A 22,782-nucleotide genomic window follows, 5' to 3' on the forward strand; every position below is an offset into this window, starting at 1 on the left:
TCACTATGGGTTTAGAAAGAATATATAAAAAGTTCACTTTGGCTTCAAAATTAAAATTCAAAATCTTTTTAATTTTGAAAGTTCTTGAACATTTTCAAAAGTGAGGGTATTTACTGAAACAATATATTATGATATTAAATTAATTAATTAAAAATAAAATATAATTTATCATAATTATCAATGCAGTACAAACCACTAAGTTACAATTTCAATAATTACATTTAACGATTTTGAAGTTTCACTGGTTTTATTAGAGAAGATTTAATGATGATATAAGTTACACTTGGTCTTTATATATTATTACAATTTGAATAAATAAGAGTTATTGTTTCAATTACAGTCTATCGATAAAAAAAATTATATGACAATTTAAAAATCCAACATATTTAAACGACTCCACAAATGTATTCGATTTACACCAAGAGCAAGGAATCAAGAGATCGAGAGCGAGACCGAGAGATCGAGAGCGAGACTGAGAGTTCTAGAGCAATTGAATGAGAGATGAGTGTGAGATTTTTAATAACTCATTGTGAATATCAATTTGAATATCACTTTGGGGGATGAGGAGAAAATATAGAGGTATGAGATGGTGAATGCACGAGTGAAAGGTGTCAAAAGTATCTTGGGAACATGAAAAAAAAAGTAATATATAATATGCATTGGTAACTTGTACTATATGTTATTTTAATTGTAGATTCAGAGATTTTAAGACTGAATGCATAAAGTAGTAGTACTTAATGCATTATGAGTTGTTTTTTAAGACTTTTAAGACTTTGTGTATAAATGTATAGTACTTTGTGCATCAAAAACTGTTTTTAAGACTTTTAATAAATCTGGTTTATAAGTTAGTATAGATATAGATATGCCTCTTATCGGGGTAAAATTATTGGTTCTTGTTATGCTCATCCAATAAGGTAAATGACACCCGAAAAACATTATCTGGTAAACGTTTAATAAACGGCCTATAAATTTACACCCATGTCTTGACATAAGAGAAAATATTTGCATATATCTTAACCATCTATTAACAATTTTTAGGGGTAAATTGTACAAAAATACAAGGATATATTGGTCCAATTCTTATTTTATGTAACATGTTTTTATAATTTTGTTATTTTGGTACTCTTAGATGTAAAATCTCAAACATCGAAGTATTTGATTTACTTAAAAAAATGCAAATACAATGTATGTAAACAAATTTCTATTTTATATATATAACAATATCAAAATATATAACCACAAGGATAATGTTAGGTTGGTTTGAACTTGGCTCCAAAAGTCAAAAGTAACAGGAGGTCCCAGGTTCAAATCCAAGGATAAATAAAAATCCTCTTGTGACCACGGAAGTTCAAATGCTGTAACTCCGAACTATCTGCAAAACAGGTAGTGATCCTGAGATTAGTCGGCTCACGTTGGATATCCAGGTTAATCAAAATAAATATCAAAATATATTATATTGTTATGTATTTTGCTTTTTTTTTAATAGTACGAGTGTGTGTTTTTTAGTTAATCAGTTTTTATATATTACTTTAATTCTGAATGGCGTAAATAAATAGTGGGATCGTCGTCTTCTACATCCATGTTCATCTTCCATACAAATTCTTCTTCTCTCTCTTTCCATCTCTTTCTCAACTTGATTTCAGACCTCATTTTCTCGTGACATTTTTGTCTTTTCGAACAGTTAATACCCTAGTTTAATCCCATTGATTTGCTGCCCCAGTGAGTACGTAGATCACTCACTCCATCATTCAATCAATCAATTTGGTCGGTAGTCGATACGCATTGACCTATGAAAACATCGATGTATGTAAATTTATAAGTTTGATCCATTGATCAAGCAGCTTACATTTTGGTACAGTTGGTGATGCTAATTTGATTGGATTCATAGAATCATGAGGATTGGTACGTTGACAGTGGAGGAGAGAGAAGAGGAGAGGGAGAGGCAGAGGAAGAAGGCGGTGGAGGATGAGGATGAGGATGAAGTGGTGGCGGAGGAGTATGTGGTGGAGGACGTTCGGGATCACGATCACGGGAGGTTAGCAAAACGTCGGAGTCGGTTCACGTTATTGGCAGGAGATTTAGGGCTAGATCCGACTCGTAGAGGTTTCAACACAGAGAAATTCATCGATGGCATCAGAGGATGCTCCCCTGGTCTCTTCATCCATCCTCAAAACAGGTTCCCTCCCGTACTCTCTCTCTCTCTCTTTATATATATATATATATACACACACACACACATTCTACTTTCTCTCTCTATATCATACCGATTAGTTTTGGCTCTTTTTGCCATTTGTTTGGCAAGTCCTTTTTGTCCCTATCAATCTACTCATTATTCAACTTTTGTTTGGGAAAATATCAAGAATTATGTCACACCACCACTTAATTAACATGATAGATATGAATCATCAAGGATCACTGTAAAATATATTAGCCGCCATTGACGTGTTCCATTGTACAAAAGAGGCTACGTTTTAAATAGCCTATTTAGGTCCAGTATTTGCCACGCATTCAATCTCCTTATCAACGACTTCTATGTATGCCATACTTCATATCAAACATAAAACATTTTATAAGATATAGATAAACCATTGCTATAAACTCTTTAAAATGATCTCAACCACATGTTCATTTAGATAATCAACGATATGAATTGAATAAAGATCTTCCTAAATTTATACCCTTACCACAATTGATAAATACCTTTAAATTTCAAAATAGATTAACAATATCAAGGGCTAAGATTAATTAGGTTTGTAGAGTTTGCAAAAGTTACATATTTGTATATGAAATTCTCTCTCTCTCTCTCTCTCTCTCTCTATATATATATATATATATATATAGATAAGTTTAAACGAGAAGCTAAATATTTTACAAGAAAACGAGAATTGTGATATCATATATGATTAAACACATGTTACAATGATAATGCATAGATGCTTAATCATATACGATTAAACATAGCCAAAAACCGTGTAATCATATGAATCATATTTCTCGTCTTCTTGCAAAATGTGCAACTTCACGTAATCTCACAAAATGTTTAACTTTTTGCATGATTTTCTCTCTCTCTCTTGGAGAAACAGTATTACACACAAATAATTTAGTCTACCAATAATATGCCTTTAATTATTAATAAAAGGATAAAACAATAATTAATTAATTTACATCTTAACAAATCATGTTATTCTATGCATCTTCATTTCCTTAATTTTAGCTAACATGCCATGTTTACCTTAGTATTTTGAATTTTAAATCTAAATTTTGCTACATTTCACGCGTCTCTTCTTTATTATCACAATGACTCTTCTCAATAGTGTTCACTACTTGTTAACCTTGATGATTTTTTCACATCAATTTCTTCATTTACTATGCCTTAACCTAGTTCACTATGTGCTCACCGGTGTTCATAGTAGTGTTCACCTTATGTGCACAACTAAAACTAAGTTTTTAGTTTGCTTTAGTTTGAAGTCTATAGTATTCATGTGGTCACTACATTGTTTACTATGTGCTCATCGGTGTATATAATTGATGGTGTTCACAAGTTGTTCACATTGTTTATAGACAGAAGATTTTCAGAATACTCGTAATACCGTTTATTTGAATTTTTAATTTATAATTACTAAAATTACTAATTTCAAAAGATATATTAATAATTATAAATTAGCTTATTTTTGGAAACTAAAACACTCATTGGCTATGATTTTTGAAAATTACTTGAAATAATTTGTTCACTTTTGACGCATTTCCAATTATGTTCCTCTATATTGCAACAAAGAGGGGAACGACAAAAAAATGTTAAAATTTTGAGGATATATCTCAACAAGGTAAAAAAGAGAAGATTAAGAAGATGGTTATAAGTGTTTTTTTACTACAAAACAAATCAGTAATAGCTGAAATATATGTAATATTAGAGCTAAATAAATTATTAAAAAACGAGCATTTTAGTCTTATGATTTGACATTTAGATTGTTGTGTATATTTTTCATCAGATTTTTTTGTCACTATCATATTCTCAACATTTTTTTTTCTCATTCTTATTTAAATATGCCCTTGTGTTAAAATGAGTAAATTTTCAACATGTTTTTAGGTTATTTTATGTTGTTATATAGTTTATCATATAATTTTTACAAAACATGACTAATTTATCATCTAACTTATAAGTTAACAACTAGCTTATTAATCAATAATTAGTTTTGTCGGTTAGCTTGCCAAACACAACCTTAGCTAAAGATGCACAAAAATCGAACCCTATAAACTCGTTTTTAGCATTAAAAATATAGAGCCCGAGGTTTTTCTGGGCCAGGGCAAGGCCAAACTATTTCGGACTTTTTCAAGCTTAATCATGTCTTATTTAGGCTTTTGAAATTTCTTTGACCCAATTAAGCTTGTAGGTGAGATTTGCCAGGAACGGATTTTCTGAAGCTTGGTCTTAAATTTCGGGCTTTTTATGTATCTCTAGCTTTATCACGAGCTCATTTAGAGCATCTTCAATGGTAGGTCCTTATAAGAACGACAATTGGAGAAGTTCTTATACAATTGTCGTTCTTATAACTAATTGCCAACATTTTTAAAGTTTTTTTACAAGAACTTTTGTTTTTACCTTTAATTTTGTGTGAGATGACATTTTATTAGGTCTTTATGTATGTGTGAGGTATTTATATCAAAATTTTGATATTGAAAAAATATATGGGACCCATAAAGGGTTCTATGGGCATCTTCAATCTGACACTAAGAACAGTATAAACATAAAAATGAAGGTGTTCTCATATCCAACCCATCAGTAAAACACTAAAAAAATAGAGGTCAACTTTATTGACCTCTATATTTGAAGGAGTTCAATAAAGTTGGTCTTCAATCAAATATTAATTTTATATCAAGTTTTTATAATTTTATAATATATAATATTAAGTTTTTATAAGTACATATATTATTTTTTATTATAATATTAAAGATGTTTTTAAGTGTGTGTTTTAAGTTGATTTTTTAGTGTTCAATTGACCTACCATTTTTAATAGTTAGTTTGGACATGGTCTTAAAGCATCTCCAATGCAAGTTTATTATAAGCAAAAAGTGTATATTTTTTACAATAACTAACATTGTAAAGAGTTCTTATAAGAATCTCACCTTATTAATCTTGTATAAGAATTTTGGTTATTACCTTAAAGTTGGTGTGAAATGATAATTTGTTAGTTTTTTTATATATAATATTGACTTTAATATCCAATATAATAACTAATATGTATATATTTATTTAACTTATGTTATACATGAAGCCACAAAATAGGTTTTTATTTGATAAGAACTAGCGATGTAAAGTTTTATATAAATTATTAATTTGATGAGTTGGAAATTATTTGATAAGAAAAAAAAAATACAAAAGTTAAGTTATTATAAAATCTCTCTTGAAAAAAATATTTTATAACACTACAATTGCGTAGTTTTATATAAGTACTAAATTAAATAAGTTAGAAATAATGCGAAAAAAATAAAAAAAAATAGGTTTTTATGAAGCCTAAATTATAGATGTTTTGGTCTCGTCTTGATTCATAAGGATCGACAATTAAAAAGTTAGCAAAGTCAAACCGGAAGATAAGATATTTGGTGACCTGTGTTTATTTTAATAAAAGGTTGATCAAAATATTTATCAATTTAGTGATATGTGACATTGATATAAATAGATAGAAAATATGATCGTATTTTATAATTTATTATCATATATTTTAAATGAGTGTATATTAATTGTATGTAATATATAATATATATATATATATATATATATATACAAACATACTTGAGATCATGTGAGACCAATCTGTTTTCGTAAGATTCGTAAGACCATTTTTTTATACTTGAAACTTTATAGTAAAAACATTTTGAAGGTAACATTCACAGTGTTTTTGTTGTGAAAGTTCCAATTTTTTTTTACCTTCAAAACGTTTTGCTGTGAAGTTTTAAGTGTAAGAAAGTGGTATCACGGGTTTCACGAAAACAACTTGGTCTCATGTGAACCCAACCCTATATATATATATATATATATATATATATGTATATATATATAGGGGTCCATTCAAGGGAGAACTGATTAGTTTGTGGTAACTGTGAGAACCAATGTGAGCCACAAATCAACGGATAAATAAGGAAATTAGTAATTATGGTATTTTAAGTTAAAATTATAATTAGAGGGCATTTTAGGTATTTTTAAAAAACTCATCTCTCCTCTCTCCGACCTCCAATCTCAGGCCTCCGTCCTCCGTCCTCCGTCCAACATTATTCCGGTAGGTACCAATTAATCACAAAGATACACAATGTGATACTCATTGTGATATACTGTGATACCATTGTGATACACTATGTTACATTGTGATAGTGTATAGGAGACATACCCTTGACAATAGGAGACATACCCTTGACAATACCCTTGATAGTGTATAGGAGACATACCCTTGAAAAATAATGAAACTGAATATTGTAATACACTGTGATACACTATGTTACATTGTGATACACCTTGACAATAGGAGACATACCCTTGACAGGGGGAGACATAACACACCTGTTTGTTCCTAAAATATTGTCTCTCCTCCGGTACCTAATATTGAAGCTAGTGACTTGGATCGGCGTAATCATCTTTGATGCCGGAGATTGCTTTCATGAAGGAGTTGCAGTCGGCTCAAGCACCTGTTTCTGTCCAGTAGGAATCTGTTGGGTCTGCCAAAATCAATATAGCGTCTCGTGAACTATCTGCCCCTGTGATGAATGGTCCTCTATCTTCTAGTGTTGATGGAATCGGATCCAACATGACAAGTTATGAAAGCAATACCTTGTTCAATCTCCAGCGGGAGTGTGAGGGCGGCGTTATCGTCGGCCGGCTTGATGAAGAAAATCATCGGCCGGCTTGATGGAGAAGAAGAAGCAACAATAGAAAAATAGGGTTAGTCGATGAAAGAAGGAATCGTCGGCCGACTTGATGAAGAAGAAGTAGCAATAGAAAAATAGGGTTAGTCGATGAAAGTAGGAAGAACAAGAGGGTTAGGGTAAACATTACCAATTTACCCTTTATGTTATTTTAGGATATAACATTAATTATTTAAATGATTGGTTCACATTGGTTCTCACAGTTACCACAAACTAATCAGTTCTCATTTGATTAGGCCCCTATATATATATATGTATATATATATATGTATATATATATGTATATATATATAGACTTGGGATCATGTGAGACCAGCCTGTTTTCGTGAGACCCGTGAGACCAACATTTTACACTTGAAACTTCACAGCAAAATGCTGTGAAGGTGACTTTTTAAAACATTCACAGTGTTTTTGCTGTGAAGGTTCGACTTTTTTTAAACCTTCACAGTGTTTTTGCTGTGAAGGTTACGTGTAAAAATGTGGTCTCACGGGTCTCACGAAAACAGGCTGGTCTCACGTGAACCCAACCCTATATATATATGTATATATATATATATATGTATATATATTTATGTATATATATTTATGTGAACTTAGAATTAAAAAAATCAAATGCAATAACATAATTAAATAGACCATTCACGTTAAATCTAACCAATAGATTCTGATCGATGTTGTGGATTCTAATTAAGCCAAATTTGATTCCTTTTAGTAATAATTATTATACATGTGGATGAAATAATTTTTATTTTGTTTCTTATAAGTCACATGAAGTTTCCCATGAGGATCTGTTCTCCTGTTAACATTGACAAGATTTTTCAAAACTTAGTTAAATATTCCAACTGGGATGAAATATTCAAATTATTCAATTAATTAATCATCCCAACCGTGATAAAATGTTTAAATTATTCAATTAAATTATTGGTATCCCGTAAAAAACTCTTTGAAAACATTGAACTACGTACGGTTTAAACATTGGAAAATATTAATCAATCCAATTAGCATAGAATACTAACAATTTGTTATGGATAGAGAAATTAATTGAAAATATGATTCCGTTTTCTACCAAACAAAAATGTACGGAGTAAGTCAAGAAATTCTTTCTTAAATGGAAAAAGTAGAGCATAAGTTTGAATAAATAGTTTTAAATAAGAGTAAGAAATCATATATGATAAAAATATATGTTTCATTGTATATTTATAGATACATCTTTAACAATTTATTAGACAACACACAAATATAAAATTAAATTTAATACTTTTATAAAATATTCTGAGATGAGAAATCATGAAAGTTTGAACTACAATATAAGGATAAAAACTTATTTCGTAACATTTAATATGCTTATGCTGTATATCCCATATATGATATACTAGAAGGGTATTCGTACAATGCAATAAGATATATTTTGATTTTAATATTTCATTTTATTATTATCTCAGTCGATGTTATAGTATGGTTTTATGTTATATTGAAAAAAAGATGATGTTTTTATTTTTGAATAAAATATAAATTTAAATATATCATAAAAATTTAACAAAAATATATCGATATTAGTATCAAATTAACTATTAAAAATTCATATTTGTGTAATTTTTTAATTCAATTTTTTTATTATATTTTAGTTTACGTTTAATAACGAAGTAATTTATATTTAGTTTAATAATATAATTTTCTTAAAAGATAATAATTAATTATTTTGTTAGAGATCGATAATTATCCTAATTATATTTTAGATTTTTTATATTTTAAAATGAGATGTTTATCATCTATTTGATTATATTTATCCGAAGTTAGTTACACGAATTCAAACATAGAGCTTTAATAAGTTGTACTTATGTATAATTTACTTGTAATCCTGAATTTTAAGTAATATGCATCAGTATACAGTACTTCATGTATAAAAAATAGCTTTTTAAGAGTTTTTATTAAATGTTTTATAATATAGTATAGATATGGTGCGAAATAAAAATATAATAGTTGGTTTTATTTACTAGTAACGAGAATAAATAAAGATGAAAAGATTAATATAACTTGATCTATTTTATTAAACACTATATTAATATATATTTGATTATTTATTTATTTATCAATTTTTTATTGCAATTGCTCATAATCTATTTAGTTCTTGAAAATATGAGTTGTATCGGAAGTATTAACTGTTCATGAACAATGCATTTGCATCTCGACGTCTTTGATTGGAGCTCTGTTAGAAACCATATTTATCTTGGTGTTGGGAAAAATGAACAAAAACGCCTCAATTATACCACCAAAATGAACAAAAACGCCTCAATCATCCACGAGCAGCCGCTTCTTCACTAGGTTGCTTGCATATTCTATTTCTTCTGTAATCAGACTCTTATATTGTGACCCCTTGCTTTTTCTTTGGTAAGCTGAAGTTGTATAAATAAATAAAAAAAGCGACGTGTATAGAAAACTGCAGTATTATAACTATAAGATTGTAATTAAGTTAAGAAGTTGCTGGAATAGAAGAAAATAGTAGATACAATGGTTGTGTGCTTGTACTGTTCTCATGACACAACCAACCCAATTTGCTTAAATCAGCTGAAGGGAGCTCTCTCACACCGTCACTCACTTGATACGCAAAAGTGAAAAACATCCTATTATTCTCAGTAAATTAATTAAATTCTGATCAAGTCACTGTATCATGTCAAAGACAATTGTTTAAATCTTATTACCACTGTCTACGACAGCTACCAACTAGAAATAGCAGAGAAACAGCTGAGAAACACACCTGCCAACCAAAAAATAGCAGATAACAGCTGAGAAACACAACACTTTCACTTCTATCTCGATCTTTGCTTGAACTAATGCTGCTGCCAGGACATGAAATTAGAGAACCCACTTTAAAGTATTAAATCTAAACTAAAATCAGAATCTTTTTCTCATAGTTGTATATTGTTTTTTTGGCTAACATGCATGAGAACTTTCCAATGCAGTTGGTACCGAGCTTGGGAGAAATTCATATTAATATGGGCAGTGTACTCTTCTTTCTTCACACCTATGGAATTCGGTTTCTTCAGGGGATTACCTGAAAACCTCTTTTTCTTGGACATAGCTGGTCAGGTAGCTTTCCTGGTCGACGTTGTTCTACAATTCTTTGTAGCCTACAGAGACAGTCAGACCTACAAAATGATTTCTAGTGGCAATCTGATTGCTGTTCGGTTAGTTTATTTTCTATCTAAATGAATATTCTTTTTAAAACTGTCTGCTACGGTACCATGTAGTGTTTAGTCGTTACAATAAAATTTCTTGCTATTGCAGGTACCTCAGATCTCATTTTGTGTTTGATATACTTGCCTGTATGCCTTGGGATAACATCTACAGGGTATGCTCGATAACTCATACGTACAAAAAGTTCATAGCTTGATAGCTTTCTTGTTTCAACTCACTCATGACTTAAATAAGTTGCACCCCTACAGTTAATAATGCTCATAGCATCTGATGAATATTGCCTGTATGTTGTTCAAACTTCAAATTGAGCATGCCATCACAATGATGGAACCATAATACTAAATTTATTGAACAAGTTTTTCTTAGGTATGATATGAAGTGACTATATATATTACAACTGAGAGGAAACTCTGTCAATCAGGCTTCTGGAAGAAAAGAAGAAGTGAGGTACCTTTTGCTAATTAGGTTGGTTCGAGTACGCAAAGTTCTAGAATTTTTTTCAAGGCTGGAGAAGGACATACGGGTTAACTATCTGTTCTCAAGGATCATAAAACTTATTGCTGTTGAACTCTATTGCACACATACGGCAGCATGCATATTCTATTATTTGGCTACAACTCTGCCAGCAGTTGAAGAAGGATACACCTGGATTGGGAGTCTTAAACTGGGTGATTATAGTTACTCAAGCTTCAGAGAAATTGATATTTGGAAGCGCTATACAACATCCTTATATTTTGCTATCATTACTATGGCTACAGTGGGTAAGTTCATCAATATAAATTGAAAGCATTCTGGTTTACATAAAGCAATGGAATTATGGAAACCATTTATGTTTTTGTTTTTACAAGATTACACTAAAATTGGAAGTTGAGTAATAAATTGCTAATGATGGTGTAAATTACCACATGCTTTCATTTATCATTCACTTTCAGGAACCTATCAAGTTTTATTCAGGTTCATCAGTTGCTTATTAGTCAGCGGTCTTGCGTGAACCATTAGAACTTCAACGATAATTTCCCTTTGTTTCTGTGGGGTTTCCTCTCAAATTGGGTGTGATCTTTATGTTATGGCATAACTTATGGTTCAACTTAAAAGTTAAAAAAAGGGATAGACTGGACGCAGACCTTGCATGTCACAGCAACGTAAAATTCATATCATTACATTTAAAAAGGCTTTCAAATGTCTTTCATCCAGAGCACCAAAGTGAATCGAGCATAATAGGAAATTAATCCTAAGCTTGTAACGGGAATAGGATTGATAAAACCAAAACTCACTCCTCAAGTTGGAAGACAGATTAGTCTTCAAAACAGATACCCAAAACGGGAAAGAGAAAGCTTCAAGGCCAAGACTGAACAAAGAACAAGAAAATTAACAATAGATGCCATTGTAGATTGTGATCAAGATTGCTACTCCTCAATAGAACATCACTAGTAGAAACTTATTGCTGCATGTCACTGCTCATAAAAGTTTTGGTTGATTGACATATTCTGATTAGCTGAATGTTTGTGGACTTATTTCTACAGGTTATGGGGATATCCATGCAGTCAATTTGAGAGAGATGATATTCGTAATGGTCTATGTCTCATTTGACATGATTCTTGGTGCTTATTTGATTGGTAACATGACAGCCTTAATTGTGAAAGGATCAAAAACAGAAAGATATAGGGACAGAATGACAGATCTCCTTAAATATATGAACAGAAATAGACTTGGAAGAGACATACGCAATCAGATCAAAGGTCACCTGCGATTACAGTATGAGAGCAGCTACACTGATTCTGCTATTCTTCACGACCTTCCAATTTCTATACGTGCCAAGGTAAAAACAAAAAGAAACATCTGATGAGCTCAGTTATGTTCATATAATATCAGCACCTTTTCCACCAAGTATTTAGCTCTTTCCTGTTTAAGTTCTAGCATACACATTGTTTGGATTATTATGTTATATTAGTCATTTAATCTTATCTTCTATCTGTAGTGATATCAAATGATGTTGTCATTCCTTGCAGATATCTCAAACTCTCTATAAGTCATATATTGGAAATGTTCCTCTTTTCAAGGGATGCTCCTTGGAATTCATCAATCAAATTGTAAGTCATTTTCAATGTTGCTTTTGGAAGTAGGGAATGGCCAGATATCATGCAGAATCACAACGTTCTCCATCGTAAAAGCACCATGATAGATTATCTCAGAACTTACGATAGTTATTTAAAGGAAAGCACGAAAAGTTATAAACTACTGCTTCTTCAGTATCGTCTTTGTTCTCTTCTGCTTGTTAAAGGTTACTTATGGAATGAAGTTCAAACTTCAAAAGGGAAAACACCAAAATAAAGAATGTTATGTAGCTATATTTATAAGGTCCTTATGATCTCCTGCTTGCATCCATCCTTTCCAAATGTGTCCATAGCAATTACAACCTTTTCATCTGATTTGTATAATATTTATGGCTAGATGTCCATCAGTCCATGCAAAGAAAATAATATTCGTTTTCAATACAGCACTTCTCATATACCACTAAATCAAGTAGCTAAGTGAGATGAGCGTTGGACATGCATAAATTGACATACGGGACTCAGAAAATAGATGATGTTCAACCAGGTACACAAGCTAAGTAAATCAACATACCCGTAATTCCTTTTTTTTCCTGGCCACCTTAGTGTACCTCTTTGCATTTGCATTTAGAGGTGCATCAATAGGCCTACGTGGGTTATCGCTAAAATATCAAAAGTGTACTTTCTGTGTGATATATTGATACCATGTGGAGTTCAGCAACAAATAATTGAAAATCAAACCCTACGATGGGTATTGACTAAACCGTGGTGTAAATCTTAACTATACTATAGAAGATACACAATATATATTTATGCAATTAGGGAGATACGGTGGAATTAACATCCAGATATGGTATCCACTGTCTCTGTATTTAGAAGATAAATTTGAAGTTGATCAGTTTGGCATTTATCATATAGAGTATCCGTATGCTAAAGCTATATACGAATTGGCACTGATTATTGAAGACATTGTCAAGTTTGAATCCTATGATCATGTACATTTCACCTTTTTTTGGCTGATCTTCTGAAGTATTAACCCTTAAAAGAGTTCGCCTTGTTTAGATGAGATGGACCTTGTGTGACTTAAATGATTCTGAGATTTTAGAAGTTGATCTAGTAATATCTCAATAAACTGATCTTCTTCCAGGTAACTAAAGTGCACGAGGAGTTTTTCCTCCCAGGGGAAGTAATTATGGAACAAGGCAACGCGGTTGAGCAAATTTACTTCATCTGCCATGGTGAGCTGGTATAACTTCCTTCCCGTAATGGTCTTTTTGTTTTGTATTCAAGTCTTTTTTTGGCTGCATTTACTTTATTCGTATTCGATTGTATGTTAAATAAGATTGTATGGACATTAATACTGGTCTGATGCACCTGAAAGGATCATCCATCTGGCATAAAAGATTAACTGCAGCCATACGGCAAATACAATTCTATATCTATGCATGTATTCATAAACTTAAGAAGTTTAACAGGCATAATATGGGCTCTTCAAGCCTGCCACTTGCTTTCAGGCTTGAATGCTAAAGTCTGCTCTCCCCAACCCATATAAGAGAAAACTGTCTTAGAGCTGGTTATACATACAGGACGAAAAAACTTTCTCCAATAAATGGCATAGAGACCATGCATCATCCAGTTTTGCTTGTTTCTTTATCTTCATCATTATTCCAGTAGACATTAGATTATGCTGTGATATCATCTGGCACTCGGTTTTATAAGATTGATTAAATCAATTTGGGTACAGGAGGAAATTGGTATAGGTGAAGATGGATCTGAAGAGACTGTATCCATTCTAAAACCTCACAGCTCATTTGGAGAAGTTTCTATTCTGTGTAACATTCCCCAACCTTATACAGTTCGAGTTTGTGAGCTTTGTAGGCTTCTTCGGCTTGACAAACAATCTTTCTCTAATATCCTTGAGATATATTTTCATGATGGGCGAAAAATTCTGAACAATCTAATAGAGGTAATAAAATTTATTTATATGATTCATTTAAAATTTAAAACTTAAAGGAACTCTTCCAAATTAAGATTCAAAAGTTGAAGAGCCGATATTCACCTTCTAAGATATTATATGCTGGCAGTTTAAGGCAACTGATGATCGCATGAAGCAATTAGAGACGGATATTATATTGCATATTGGAAAACAAGAGGCAGAGCTTGCGCTGAGGGTCAACAGTTCGGCTCATTATGGTGATCTGTATCAACTTAAAAGCTTAATTCGAGCTGGAGCTGACCCAAACAAGAAAGATTATGATGGAAGGACACCATTGGTATGTACCTTTTTAATGCAACCTTCTGCATCATATATGTCATAGAACCTGCTGTGTTGTGGTTCAGATCTCGTGTTCACAACAAAGGTTATTATATTGTCCATTGAGCTACATTTATCTGATAGCAATACAATCAATAAACCATATGCATAATTCTAAATGCAGAAGAAAATTTTGAAATTTTAGACCGGAAATTACCAATGACCCCTATGTATCTGAAAGCTTAAGCTTCTAGACAAAATCTTTGATTTAAAAGGTAATAGTTTTAAATCTTCCTGTCTGCACTTGTTGTCCTTACCAGGTTTGTGCACGATGATGCAACTCTATGACTCTCAACGTGCAAGGTCGGAGGTTTCTTTACAAATAAGGAATGTTGAATCTAGTTATTACCATTCATGTAAAAAGAAGAGAGAGATATCAAATCAATTCTGCTTTGAAATATCCTTTCGGGTTCCCACTTGATACACATATTTCCTAAGATTAGGAATGATATATGTCAATATGTGGATGAAAAGAATTTTCCTGTTACAGATTCTTTTGATAACACAAACCAGATAAATCACAACAATTATCAGTATAATATGTAAGCTGCAACAGATGTCAATATCTGAATGTAATTCTGAACACCACCAGCCATTTACAGATATTGGCTGCCTCACACCTCCACAGAAGTGATCTACTCTTGCCCTTAATTAGTTTGACTATAACTAGATCTGCTATGGATTTCTTGTCCTCTTTATGCTTTTTTCTCTATTTATCCATCTTGGTTTACGAACGACTTCACATATGCAAGTTTCCCTATCAGGATATCCTTTCATTCACCTTATGCTAAACCCAACATGCCATTTTATCCTTTAATCACTGATTTATTATATAGAGTTGAAAATGAAAACCGCTGCTTCTAACAAGTTCTTGATGTGTACAGCATCTTGCTGCATCAAAAGGATATGAAGATATCACTCTTTTCCTTATTCAAGAAGGTGTTGAACTTAATGTTTTAGGTAAATTTCCTTCCTTAAATTATCTTCTGGTGTTTGAGTTTTATGCAACATTTTAACTGATCAGAGTGGTTTAATCTTGCTGGTAGATAATTTTGGAAACACACCCTTATTAGAAGCCATCAAGAGTGGACATGATAAGGTGGCTTCCTTACTAGTCAAAGAAGGTGCCTCATTGAAGATAGATGATGCCGGTTGTTTCTTGTGTTCAACCGTGGCAAAAGGGGATATTGATTATATCAGAAGGATTTTATGCAATGGCATTGATCCAAACTCAAAAGACTTTGACTTCCGAACTCCACTTCATGTAGCTGCGTCACAAGGATCTTATATAATAGTTAAGATGCTGGTGGAAGCTGGAGCTAGTGTTCTATCAAAGGACAGGTACAACATTGATCGCCTCTTTAGATTTCTATTGGTTAGACTTTGAACATGGCATAGTAATGTATAGAAGTTAAATCAGAAAAGATAGAAACAAAAAGCCACCATATGCCAATAGAGGGGTGAGGTGTCAGTTTTCCATTGTCAAAATGAAACAAACTTGAAGCATGTTACACATCAATGCCCTGAAAGAATGACTGTTTCCTCAAGTGCTAATGATTCTGAAATAAGAAAATGACACTTTTCTATGGCATACACTTACTGTTAGCTTGTGGGATGGGGTGGGCTAATAAAGTTACCAGTGGGTGCTTATAAGTTTTATATTTGATAAAGCTATGGCATCTATTTAATCTACCATCAAACTCATATTCATTAAACCTTCTCCAAAATAGAGAGATTTCTCTAAATTTGGAGCTCTCCGTAAAAATTTAATGCTCAAGAGAGGGAAGTGATTTTTATATTTGAAATTTGTTGGGATATTTAATATATGAATATTTTAATAATATAATTAATGTTGAATATTTTAATAATATAATTAATGTTGAAATCTCCGAAATAGACAAACTTTTGGAGCTGAATGTATCTTTTTTGAAGATTTTAACTTCTGTTTCTATATTTTAAAGAAATTATAGAGAATTTGTTTGATGATATGAAGTGGGTGTTCGTATATTTACCGTTTCCGACAATACATGACTCATAGATTGTAGTCTGAGAAGCCTTGACTATGATCAGAAATTTGGAGTGTTCCCATCAAATTGAAGGCAAATATGTTGGGCACATCAATATCCATCTCATCTGTGCCAGATTATTCTGTATTTTCTTGAAACTAAAACATTATATGCTTTGAATATGCAGATGGGGTAATACTCCACTTGATGAGGGGAGAATGTCCGGAAACAAATTGCTGATCAAACTACTAGAAGAAGCAAAATCTGTTCAGTTGTCGGAACTCCCCCAAGGCTCTCAAGAAATAACAGGTTCATCTTAATTTTTGCTCAATAACCTTAAATAAGAATTTTATTAACATAACCTTCTGACAAGTTTAGTGGCATTCTTGTGTATGGAAGTGGCATTCTAAAACATGTCAGAAGGCCAAGGATTTAAAAGAAAATTGTGATTCAACCAACTGACGCTTTTGAAAGTTGGTGTGTAGATGGAATATTTGACTTTTATCTCTATGACAAAAAAAAACATATGGGTATTTGATGACAGACAAAATGCATCCGAGGAAATGTACAATATATCCATTTCACCCATGGGAAACAAAGGAAAAGAGCAGGTTTGGAGTAGTTGTATGGATTCCACGCACCATTGAGAAACTCATAAAAATGGCAGCAGAGCAGTTGAAGTTGCAGCTTCACCCTGATTCTTGTATAGTAACCGAAGATGCAGGTAAAATTCTTGATGTTGATATGATTATAGATGACCAAAAGCTGTACTTAATCACGGAAGAATGAGTGTTGTGTAATATCAATTTCTGTAACATTGTCACACGATTATTGCAATATAAATAAACTTTGTCCCAAGCTTCTTCCTACAATGGTTATTTTTGGATCTGACATATTTTTATTAAATGCATGACCTTCTAACAGATTTAAGGACGTTTCTGTCTTACAGAAGAATGCTTCAAAATCTTATAAAATTGTTTCTGATGATCATTGTCGTAAATATCCGCACTTTGTGCATAAACTTACACACCTACTTCCTGGTATGAATTCACCTTTTTAAGCTTTAAATCCAACTGTGTTGGTCACTTATCTAGAAAGAACATTAGCCGTGCATTGATGGTTAATTCACTAGATTTTGGACTCATGATATCTATGTTATCGTAAAACAGTACTCACCATTTGCAACTAAAAACAAACAAACTCAGTATATCCCACGTGGAGGTAGGGTCTGAGAATTTAAGCATGCGCAAACCCCATAAGGATAAACAAACACTTACCACTTAAATAAAATGCATTTATCATTTCTCAATGGCCCAAAGAATCATCAGTTGTACAAAACCTACCAAATAAAAATGCATGTGCCACCAAACTCATGAAAATGAATGTATAAGGATTTAATACCAGAAGAGGGGAAGCTAAGTACCTTTGACCCAAGACCTAAAATTTGAACAGCTATTGCAAGAACTTCCTAAGCTTTAAAGTGAGATTACAATGGTGGAAGATACTAGAAGTAACCAAACTGAACTAAATGAACCCAATATATCCCACTTGAAAGTGGTATTTGAAGGATGTACGCAGACTTGGTCTCTACCCTCAAGGAGTAGAGCGGCCGTTTCCGTGAACACCCTTGACTTATGAGAAGTGTGTAAGAAAAAATATAAAGTTACCTCAACTAGAAAGAGGTAAGAGCAAAAGGTGAAGATCTAAAAGAGACCTCAAAGAAAAAAACTAGAAAACACTATAATCAAGTTAGAAGTCAACAACATCATATAAGCAGAAGTAGGTACAAGAAAACATAGCCAACTTAAGAAGCCACACAACCAACATACGACTCACTAACCCTACCCTCCTATTTATGCTAACTATAGATCTTGACCCCTATTCTGCTACTCTGATAATCTGTATTCAATAACTCGTATCACACGTCATGTTCTTGGAAATGCCTAAAGTTGTCATGTCTAACCTTAGTTGCTCATCCCATATTCTCCTTGGCCTACCGCTCCTTGTTGCTCCCTCGATCATCACACTTTATATCCTCCTCACATGAGCTATCATATGTCTTACGAACATGACCAAAGCACTCCAAACTTCCTTTCTCAATTTATTCATGGCGTGTACAACTCCCAACATCGCCTGAAAGTCCTCGTGCGGTATCCTATTTACATTCTCATTTTAGAACTTCCAACTTCCCCTCATGGGCCTCTTTATCGCTTAACGCTCTCACACTTACAACATACCTAGTCTATGTTAGTGTATATGCCCAAAAGCCGATCATTGGATGATTCTGTTTGGACATTGTGTCATGATATTTATTAATGAAAGACATTGCCCAATTATTATGTTTATGCATTATTACGTGTTATATTTGAACATAATAATAACCTTGGAATAATGCATTCTAAGATGTCCCTAGTCACGTATTAATTTGGGTTTTGGTTGAATTAATACGGTACGACTAGTATATGTAGGGATTTATATGGAGATACAAAATCTACATATGGGTACAAGATGGGATCTTGTGTACGGAAAATGACTCGCTATGAGAACGTTTCATTGGATGAGTGTCATAGACATTTCTCATGTGATCATTGTACCCTTTGACTTGAGATCATGGAATTTGCTTTGTATGAGTGGTGTATTTTAATAACTGGTTCTTTAATCATTTTGTAACTGGGTGACAGAATGGTTGTTAGATATATCGCATATCACTTAGTAATATTAGCATGGATCCAGATAGAATTTGTTTCTCTTATATGACGAGAGTGATCTCCCTAGCCCCTCAATTAAGTAGCATTCAGTAAATGCATGTATGCTCAGATGATCAATATAGGATATTGATGTATGTCTTATCAGTATACTCGGGGATTGAGAAACTAAAGATCGAACATAACGAGGATGACACATCCATGCCTCGTGTTTAATCAAGATATTTGAACGAAGGGACATAAATGTGTACACTAACAATGGTCACACAATTTGTTGATTAGTTGAATCATCAAACTTTATCATTTGATTAACGATGATATATTGTTAGATGTTACTTTTCATTTATAATTATAAATATGATTTATAATTATTGTCAGTGTGATAAAGTCCCAACCGGTCAGATTTTAATTATAAATATGGAGAATAAAGATTAAAAGAGTTTAATTATTTTATCCTATTAATTCCGGTTCTATCTTATTGAATCAGATTTTGGTGGGACATGATTGACAAGTAAAGACTTGTCAATTTGACTTTTGTGTAGAGGACAAGCAATCTTTTAGAAGATATGAGAACTTCTAAAAGATTGTGTCACTCTTCCTCCAGAATACCTATGAGGTAGGTACTATCATAACACACACACACACACACACACACACACACACACACAYAYAYATATATATATATATATATATATAGGTGGAGGTTCAAACGAGAACCCCTATGATTTACGAGAGCGAGAGAACAACCTAATAGCCTCAAACTTTTTTAATTAATAAATTAACTTTTATTATATACATAAATAATTTAACAAGGGCAGTAATGTAATTAAGTAATTTTTATAATTTTTATTTTATTTTAATTAACCATAATTATCCTATCACATTTTCACGTTTTACTCTTGTTAGTTTTTGAAAAACTTATCATATTCAAACGATTTCTAATTAAGACTACTTAATAAAAGAATACAAGAATGATAACAAGAATGTAACACAGTAATATCAGATCTAAAACTATTACAACGAATAACAGTATTAGGATGTATAGATCGGAGATCGATCTTTGAATAATATTGAGATAACTTCTTTTCTATGTGAAAAATCTAGAGAGAATCAATAGAATGAGATATGGAAAAATGAGTTGAAATGACTAGCTGTTGCCAGTGATGACAGCTTTATATAACAATTATAGTTGTCCAGGTTTACCCCTTCAAGACTCCAGCTAAGTGCTCCGCTAACCTCCAACTTCTCCAACATGTGAGGCGTGCCCCTTCTACTTAGATATCAATTTCATCTTTTCTTTATTTACAGAATCTACCCAATCCTGTTAAAACATTAACAATCAAGATACATTAAAAGTGAAGTTAGTTAAGTCAAGATTGGATAATGAATAAAATGTGTATTTTAACACCCGCCCTGAATCTTGACTTTTAAAAAGATCAATCATCTTTAATTTTGAACATAGATAATTGTGATGATTAATACTGAGCGCTTTGGTTAGAATATCTGCAGTTTGTTCAAATGAAGGAACCTTGACAATTTTTAACACTCATCTGCTTATTTTTTCTCTGATATAATGAATGTCAATTTCAATGTGCTTTGTTCTCTCATGAAAAATTGGATTATTAGCAATTTGTATGGCAGATTTGTTATCACAGAATAAACTGACAGGAATAAGACTGTTAACATCTAAATCTGATAAAATTTTGAGAACCCAAACAATCTCACAGGATACAGAGGCCATTGCTCTGTATTCTGATTCGGCTGAGGAACGAGAAACAATATTCTGTTTCTTGCTCTTCCATGAAATTAAGGAATTTCCAAGAAATAAACAAAAACCTGTTACAGACCTTCTAGATGTAAGACACTTACCCCAGTCAGCATCTACATAAGCAGTTAAGTAAAAAGAATCTGACCTTGGAAGACTGATTCCTTTTCAAGGTGAAAGTTTAAGATACCTGAGAATTTTTAATGCAAGATTTAAATGTGATTGTCTAGGAGCATGCATATATTGACTTAAACAGTGCACAACAAATGCTATATCCGGTCGAGTGGCAAAAAGATATATCAACCTACCTATTAATCGCTGATACCCAAAACAATCAAGTAAAGGAGTGTCTTTAGAACTTTTTGAAGCATAGATAACTAGATTTACGTCCATAGGGGTATTTAAAGGTTTGCAACCCAGATAACCAAAATCATTTAACAACTCCAAACAATATTTTCTTTGGGACATGAAAACACCACCATTGCATTCTAAAATTTTGATTCCCAAGAATTTTTAATTTTCCCAGATCTTTTATTAAAAATTTTCCTTTTAAGAACTCTTTAAAAGCATTTATTTCATTCTAATTATTACCAGTAATAACGATATCGTCAACATGCACAAGCAGAACTAGAAATACAGAATTAATATGCTTAGTAAACAAAGAGTAATCACTGATGCTTTGCACAAACCCATTTTCAATTAAACATGATGAAAGTTTAGCGTACCATTGACATGGAGCCTGTTTTAATTCATATAGAGATTTAACTAACTTACAAACATGTTTATCATCAGAATTATAATATCCTTCAGGAAGGGTCATGTAAACATTCTCTACTAGGTCACCATATAGAAAAGCATTGTTCACATCTAATTGATATAAAGGCCATTTAAACTGGACTGCTAGAGTTATAATCCATCTAACGGTAACCATCTTGACAACGGGAGAAAAAGTCTCTTCATAGTCAAGACCCTCTATTTAACTATAACCCTTAGCAACTAATCTAGCCTTATATATTTCAATCTCACCATTTGATTTATATTTAATCTTATAAACCCATTTGCAACCAATAGCTTTTCTATTATTAGGTAACTCATTGATATACCAAGTCCCATTCCTATGAAGAGCTTCCATCTCTTCATTCATTGCATTAATCTAATTTTGATCACTATAGGCTTCACTAAAAGTCTTTGGCTCAAGGAGAGGTATACCATGGGATAAGTGTGGCATATCAATGAGAGGTGTACCATGGGATAAGGGTAGCTTATCGAGGAGAGGTGTACATTTGGATATAAGGGTGGCATTTTTATGCTTGTGTTATATAATATAACTCCTACTATTATATCCCTTAAGATTACCGTGGTCTGGAATCTTTATTTCTTTGTGATTTAAAGATTTAGGATCAGAGTTCTTATTGGAAATCATAGTCTGAATATTATAGAGAAGGAGATAACAAGGTTTGGGCTGAAACTTTGAATAAATCTTATTTGATTTAAAAGGTTTAAAAAGTGGCATTATAATTTGATTAGCATAAACCTGTTGGGAATTGATGCATTATTTGCAAGCAGAAAGTATTGGCTTAAGAAGTATAAGGTATTGATATCATGTTCTTACTCGTTCATATATTGTATATATATATATATATATATATATATATATATATATGAAAAATTGTTTTACATAAAAGTTTTGGTGATTTTCACCCTACAATAACATAAATAGGGTAACTCACTAGACCTTTCGGTCTAACCCTCGTTKTGTGATTTTAAATATGTATTGCAGGAAGTGTCGATGGTAAGGGAAAAGGAAAAATGTAATACTTTCCCTACGTGA

At 32.2% G+C, this 22,782-nt stretch overlaps 1 protein-coding gene across 1 annotated transcript; it reads left to right on the plus strand.

The window, feature by feature from the left end:
* Window positions 1-1,650: 1,650 nt before the first annotated feature.
* On the plus strand, window positions 1,651-17,336 carry LOC112512754 (potassium channel SKOR-like). Its single transcript, XM_025118876.1, has 13 exons — window positions 1,651-2,176; window positions 9,876-10,100; window positions 10,201-10,264; window positions 10,532-10,871; window positions 11,634-11,929; window positions 12,120-12,200; window positions 13,309-13,407; window positions 13,906-14,127; window positions 14,246-14,434; window positions 15,360-15,435; window positions 15,522-15,816; window positions 16,669-16,790; window positions 17,026-17,336. The coding sequence occupies exons 1-13, from the start codon at window positions 1,893-1,895 to the stop codon at window positions 17,268-17,270; spliced, it is 2,538 nt and encodes an 845-aa protein (XP_024974644.1). The 5' UTR covers window positions 1,651-1,892; the 3' UTR covers window positions 17,271-17,336.
* The last annotated feature ends 5,446 nt before the right edge of the window (window positions 17,337-22,782 follow it).

Source organism: Cynara cardunculus (assembly GCF_001531365.2).
Source record: "Cynara cardunculus var. scolymus isolate 2C chromosome LG 5, CcrdV1, whole genome shotgun sequence".
Taxonomy (NCBI): Eukaryota; Viridiplantae; Streptophyta; class Magnoliopsida; order Asterales; family Asteraceae; genus Cynara; species Cynara cardunculus.